Raw genomic sequence first — 7120 nt, forward strand, 5'->3', positions numbered from 1 at the left:
TAAGAGACTCAAACTGTATGACAGCCTGGGAGATGTGGTAAGATGCCCACTGCCATTAGGGGGAATCCAGCCATTCTGATCATGTTTCCCATTTTAAGCAAACTTATGATTCTTTTGCCAGGTGGTTATAACAGAGAGGAGTGTCTTCGAACTGTTGAATGCTATGATCCACATACAGATCATTGGTCCTTTCTTGCTCCCATGAGAACACCAAGAGCCCGCTTTCAAATGGCTGTGCTGATGGTAAGTATGGTATGCTGCAAAACAATCCTTTAGCTTTGTTTTTTTCCCTAGGACTACCCAGGGGAAATTCTTAACTTGTCACTTTTGATATAGGGACAGCTCTATGTGGTGGGTGGATCAAATGGACACTCAGATGACCTGAGTTGTGGAGAAATGTATGATCCAAGCATTGATGACTGGACTCCTGTTCCAGAGTTGAGAACTAACCGTTGTAATGCAGGTAATAATACTCTTCTAACTACCGTAGCCAGCTTTTAATCATGATATTGAGTTATTAACATGTTTTACATCTTCCTAGGAGTGTGTGCTCTGAATGGGAAGTTGTACATTGTTGGTGGCTCTGATCCATATGGTCAAAAAGGCCTGAAAAATTGTGATGTATTTGATCCTGTAACGAAGTCGTGGACAAGCTGTGCTCCTCTTAACATTCGTAAGTTGATCTCTTTGTTTTGTTTTCAGGGAGGAATAGGGTTTGCCTGGAACTTTCTGTGTAGCCCAGACTGGCTGGCCTCGAACTTGTAGTTCTTTAAAGACCCGTAAATTAATAGATTGCAGTATACATTTACAGTTTTGATAGCTTTAGTAATAATCCTGGTTTGCCTTAATTTTTAAATAGGTCGACACCAGTCTGCAGTTTGTGAACTTGGTGGTTATTTGTATATAATTGGAGGTGCAGAATCTTGGAATTGTCTGAACACAGTAGAACGATACAATCCTGAAAATAACACCTGGACATTAATTGCACCCATGAACGTGGCTAGGCGAGGAGCTGGAGTCGCTGTGCTTAATGGTGAGAATCCTGGTTTGGAGAGCTAAAAATAGTACAGAGTGGTAAGAGTTAGCTCCAAAATGCCAAGAAGGGTCACTTACACACTCTTAAGGGACTGGTGAGATGGCCCAGCAGGTAGAATGCCTGCCTTTCTGGCAAAAAACCAGAATTGGATCTCCAGAAGCCATGTAAAGGTGGAAGGAGGAACTGACCCACATAGTTGTCCTCTGACCTCTGTGTGCAAGCCTACACCCATGTCATACACAGAATAATTAGGAATCATCTTTTAAAACTTCAGATGTATTTTGTCTCTTGTAACACAAAGGGATTAAGGATTTTCCCTCTAAGTGTGTATTAGTAACCTAAATATATTATTTCACCCATCTACGTTCCAAATTTCCCTCTGTGAGCTGTATCCATAATTCACTCTTAGATTTTGAATTGATCTTTTTAGAACTTTAAGAATTTTATTTCAAAGTATAATCTCTCAAACAGTCAATTTTCTTTTGTAGACAGTGTCCTTTCACATACTCTATTGATTGCTTTATTGTCTGTAGAATTAGTTAACATCATTTGGAACAAAGCTGAATCTTAGCAAGACTTAGTGGCTCAGCTAGTGAGCATGTAAGTGTGCCGAGAGTAGTAAGAGCTCCTGACCCAGAACTGCCCTAGCCGTGCATTTACAGCTGTATTCATGCAAGCAGTACACATGATAATCAGAAGAGAAACAGTGAAGCTGAAAATTAGTGATTTCCCTCCCTATAGTTTATTGCTGATGTTTTTGTTTTATTGAGTAATTTGCAAAGGAAATCATATGTAGATGAAAGGTCTAGGAAGTCCAGTCATTAGTCTGTTTTCTGTAACTTTTGTGGTGCCTCACTTGTACTGGGTAAGTCTATGCCCCTCCTATAACTTCTTTGAATATAGAACTCCGATAGTTTGTCACTTAACAGATTTAGGCAAGTTTCTACCTTCTTTGTGTCTCTTAAGTGTTCATCTATGAGATGATCACAGTAGTAATTACCATGGAATTGTGGGAGATGTATTTAACATGGTGCAGTTTCTGCCCTTTTCTCTCTGTAGTTGCCTAAGTTTCTGTAGGAATGGATTCTTTTATCTCATCTCTAGGGTTTCCAGTATTTTTGCCACAATTACACAGATCTTTTCCTTTCTTTTTGTAAGATAAGATTTCATCATGTAGCTCAGGCTGACCTCTTACTAATAGTCCTTAGCTGTGGCTTCCTGAGTGGTGACATTACAAGTGTGTGTTACTATGCCTTGCCTTAACAGAATGTAACAGAATGGACAAGCATTTCTAGTTAAAACTCACTCAATGTTTGGAGGCTTTTTTGTTGGGTTTTGTTTTCTGGACCTTTTTAGACCACCTGTCTTGTTTCTCTTTTTAGGAAAGCTGTTTGTAGGTGGTGGCTTTGATGGTTCTCACGCCATCAGTTGTGTGGAGATGTATGATCCAACTAGAAACGAGTGGAAGATGATGGGAAATATGACTTCAGCAAGGAGCAATGCTGGGATCACAACTGTAGGGAATACTATTTATGCGGTGGGAGGATTCGATGGCAACGAGTTTCTGAATACCGTGGAAGTCTACAACTTTGAGTCAAATGAGTGGAGCCCTTACACAAAGATTTTCCAGTTTTAACAAATTTAAGAACCCTAAACTAACAGGCTTAGTGATGTAATTGTGTTTAGTAGAGGTACACTTGTGAATAAGGAGGGTGGGTGGGGTAGATGTTGCTAACAGCAACACAGAGCTTTTGCATATTGCATATTATTAAACATGCTGTACATACTTTTTGTGTTTGGAACGGAATGCAAAGATGAAGGTCTGTTTGTGTATTCTTAAGACATCTTTGGTTATTTTACTTTTTGAAGGTTGATACTGTAAAAGAATAAACCACAAATTGATTGGGAACATCACTTCAAGAAGTCCCTGCTCCTCCACATTTGTTTTGCCAATTTGCACATTAAATGACTCTTCCCTCAGTTCTGTCTTAAGAGACAAGAGGGTGGGGTTTACATACACGTAGGCAGTTGGGTTTTTTAAGGGCCCCTTTTCAATAACTGGAACACTCTATAACAAGATACTTATTTAAATAGATAACAATGACTATTTTTGTTTTTATTAAAAGAAAGTTGACATGCCTACCAATATTTAGTCTTTTATGATTACATTTTTATAACTTTTTATATTCTCAGCAGAGTGCTTTATCTGTTGAAGTAAAATGCTACAGATTCACATCAAAGCAGAGTGGCCAAGGAAGGAATGCAGAGCAGGGTGTTTCTTTTAAATGCTCAGAACACAAACTTCAGCATTTGCTGCAGCTGTACTTTTTTTTCTTACCTATTTGAGAGTGCAGTATCAATGTTATTTGGGTGGAGTTGCTGAATAGTAACAGTAATAATTCAAACCCAGGTTTGATGAGTTACCTGACTTACTGAAACATTTAAACTGTCTTTATTTATCATTAACCAAACAATTGTAAGTGGAAGCCTTTGATTGAAAACAATTAAACTGTATTGGGTTTGTGAATGCACCCCTTTCCAGAAGTGTTTTGTTCAGCTTCCTTACTCACCTGGGTTAATACTGGTTGGGGTGACACAGTGTCTGTATAGTGCTACACCTGATTGATGGTGCCCAAATGAGCAAATTCAGTGCTTGCTCATTTGAGAGCAAAGACAGACAAAGACATTAAAGGTACTTTGCAGAAATCCTTGCACTGTGGGATTTAATGTTCAAATGTTTGTCACTCAGTTCATTACTTATAACATGGGTTTGGTTTTTTTTTTTTTTTTGGTTTTCCCTCTAAGGGTGAGTTTACAGTATTAGTGGAAAATACTCATTTGCCATATCTGAAGTAAGGGATGATGTGAGTTTGGTTTTTTGAGACAGGGTTTCTCTGTATAGTCCTGGAACTCACTCTGTAGACCAGGCTGGCCTCGAACTCAGAAATCCACCTGCTTCTGCCTCCCAAGTGCTGGGATTAAAGGCAAGCGCCACCACTGCCCAAGTACACAAAATTTAAAAAACTTGAAACTTCAAAGTATTTTGCATGAGTTTTCTTTCCTTTTTAAGACAAGGTCAGGATCTCATAATGTAGCACTAAGCTGGCCTGGTACTTATTTTGTAGACGATGTTGGCCTCCCATCTGCTAAGATTAAGGGTTTGCAGCCCTGACACACCCAACTAAATTTTCATTTATTATGATTTTCAATGTAATATGTTTAGAATAGTTTCCCATTACTCCAAGTGTTTTACAATTCTCTAAAGATAACCATCTTAAGGAAGGATGTGATAGAAGGCAAGAATCCTTCTTACCAAGTCAGTGTTTTATCTAACCTTTAGCAGCCGTGGAAGGAGGCAGAGATCCAGAGTCCAATTCCCAGCAGCCACACACATGATGGTTCATGGCCATCTGTACAGCTACAGTGTACTCATACAAATAAATAAATCTATCTCTCTTTTTTTTAAAGGGTAGGACAGACCTATATTTTACCTCAGTAAGGAACCAGTTACTGAGGCATCTGTACTGAGCTGATAGTTTAGCTAAACCATTAGTTCATAGCAGAATTGGAGAGGTTGAGAAAAGATTAAAACTCAATAATGTTAAAGATGAAACTGGTACTAAGGTAAAGTGCTTGCTTAGCATGCAGGAAGTCCTTTGTTTCATCTTCAGCACCTTACAAGCTCAATGTGGTGACAAGCCTACTGTAATACCAGCCAGATGAAGAGGGGAAGGAAAAAGTTGGTTTGAGTGCCTTCTATGTAGCCCAAGCTAGCCTTAAACAGCAGTCCTGCCTCAGTTTCCTGAGTGCTGGGATTAGTTGTGTAACACACAGCTTCATGGATATACTTGTGGTTTTGTTTTTCAATTTCATGTGTGAATGTGTTTATCTGTAGGTATACTGATGTACCAGATATATGCTGGCCAGAAGTGGGGTTTCATGCCCTGAAACTGAAGTTTCAAATGGTTGTGAGCCATTAGTCATGTTTTGTAGCTGTGGCTAGCCTCTGGAAATAACTGTGTAGACCAGGCTGGTCTCAAACTTTTGATCTTCTTACCCTACCTGGATTATAGGCATAAGCAACCATGCCTGACCTCCATGGATTCCTGTCACTCCCTGAGACAATCACTCTGAACCTTATGCTCACCAGCTCAGCTAGACTGTCCAGCAAGCCTCAGGGATTCTCTTGTCTCAGCTTCCTCTCCACTAACATACACAAATGCACCAGGCTTTCCCACCTGGGTGCAGGTATCACACTCATGTTGTCATATCAGCATGGCAAGCCTTTTATTTTCATATAAAATTCTATGGCTCAGGTTAAGAGCACCTTCTGCTTTTACAGTGGGTCCAGGTTTGATTCCCAGCACCCACGTGTTGGCTTACAATTGTCAGTTAAGTATAGTTTCAGGGTATATAACTACTGTCTTCTGACCTCTGTGGGTATCAGACACACCTTGCACACACAGAATGGTTATTATAAAACAAAAATTGTTTTTGAAAATTCCATATTTGGTACCATTTCATGGACTAAACTGATCTATTTCCTTCCTAAGAAGATACTGTTTTGGGCCAAAGAGAACTGACTAAAGAATACTCCACTAAGACTTGAAGTGAACAACTACGACTGCAATAAAAATTTCTTAGATAGTTCTATTTCACTTTATGACATTTTGGGTCTTCCTCATAGAAGACTATCACAAGATAGATGTGAGTGCTACTTTCTTGATATTTTGAATGTCATCTTAATGGAGAAGAGTTTTCTCAGAGTCAGCCCATCTTTATGTAGTGTCTTGGCCAACTCTCAGAGCCCAGTTGGGTTCACATTCCCATCTTGACAAATTCCCGTCTGTCTGGTGGAATACTTTTCAGCCTTGAATCATGATAGGTTAGGATGAATGACCTTCCCTACCAAGTATTCAGACAGATCTGTACTCTCTAAAGTGCTACTCAGAGTACTTGGAATCTAGAAACAGGACAAGCTAGCCACCCTGTATTTTCATTGTTCTTAGGATCTTAAACTACCTACTTTAGTGACTAAACCTCCATGTAATTGGGACTACACTATCCCATGTTTAATTCAGTGTGACCAGTTGTGGTCTGTGTTGACAGACGGACTACATACAGGTCCTACCTTTACTTAGACTTGAAAACTATGGTGTGCACCGGGTAACAAGCCACTTAACAAATTCAAATCATTGCGCCTCTATCAGATCTTGGAATGTGCTGCAATAAGACATTGTTCTGGCATAAAGTACTCTGAAATACTGCCTTTCCTAAGAGATTTAAGACTATTAAAAATATCCAGGATAGGAGTCAAGACAGGGACATAGAATTCAGTAGATAAAGACCTGCCATACTGACATGACGACCTAAGGGTAATACTACCCAGGTGAGAAAGCCAGTAATGGTGCATATGTGTAATACTAGTGCAGAGGAAGCAGAGACAGGAGAATCCCTGGGTGTGGCTTGCTGGACATGGTCTAACTGAGTTGGTGAGCTTAAGGTTCACTGAGGAACTGTAGCTCAAGAAGTGACTCAATCACACCCCACCTTATTTTTGAGATATGGTCTGGCCACTGAGCTTATAGGCAGATGCTCCTGTGCCTGGCTTTTATGTGGCAGCTGGAAACTCAGGCCCTCAGGTTTTCAGGGCAAGCACTTTACTGAAGTCAGCGCAGTAGTGCATGTCTGCAATGCTCACCTTGTGGAGACCAAAGCAGGAAGACTGCCATAAATTCAAGGCCAAACTGACCTATGAGGCCAGCCAGAGTACTGTAACAATACCCTTGGTCAAAAAATGAGGAAGACTTCCTGACTTGCTAAAGCTTCTAGCTACCTAGGCTCCTGGCCCTGCTGGATACTCATCTGCCCACAAACCTTAATGTGTAGGTTTTCTCACCTTACAACCATACAGCTGAGCAGTACCTGTACCAGAACCAATCTTTCTACTGTAAAGATTTTTAAAATCACACCTTATACTCATTTCAGAGACAGTATTTGGGAGTAAACTGAAAACTACTACTAAAATAAGTTATTTATTGCTGTTTTAAAAATAAATTAACATTTACTATAGAATGTCAAATT

The 7120-nt window shown here is 39.8% G+C and overlaps 2 protein-coding genes across 4 annotated transcripts in view; one reads left to right on the forward strand and one right to left on the reverse strand.

Annotated features, from left to right (window-relative positions):
- Ivns1abp (influenza virus NS1A binding protein) overlaps nt 1-3577 on the forward strand; it is a 19707-nt gene extending 16130 nt beyond the window's left edge. For 2 of the 3 annotated variants that reach the window (XM_031384564.1, XM_031384577.1), the window contains exons 11-15: nt 122-243; nt 337-463; nt 542-673; nt 860-1033; nt 2419-3567. In XM_031384564.1, coding sequence (XP_031240424.1) covers nt 122-243; nt 337-463; nt 542-673; nt 860-1033; nt 2419-2672 — 809 coding nt within the window. In that variant the 3' untranslated portion in view covers nt 2673-3567. Of the gene's footprint in view, nt 1-121; nt 244-336; nt 464-541; nt 674-859; nt 1034-2418 lie in introns of all 3 variants that reach the window. The other variant, XM_031384570.1, reaches the window with a different exon arrangement.
- The window catches only part of Swt1 (SWT1 RNA endoribonuclease homolog), a 61657-nt gene continuing 57429 nt past the window's right edge, over nt 2893-7120 (reverse strand). Inside the window, exon 21 of the mRNA XM_031378737.1 lies at nt 2893-2912. Within this exon, the coding sequence (XP_031234597.1) occupies nt 2893-2912 (20 nt within the window). The remainder of the gene's footprint in view (nt 2913-7120) is intronic.

Source organism: Mastomys coucha, unplaced genomic scaffold (genome assembly GCF_008632895.1).
Source record: "Mastomys coucha isolate ucsf_1 unplaced genomic scaffold, UCSF_Mcou_1 pScaffold1, whole genome shotgun sequence".
Classification (NCBI taxonomy): domain Eukaryota; kingdom Metazoa; phylum Chordata; class Mammalia; order Rodentia; family Muridae; genus Mastomys; species Mastomys coucha.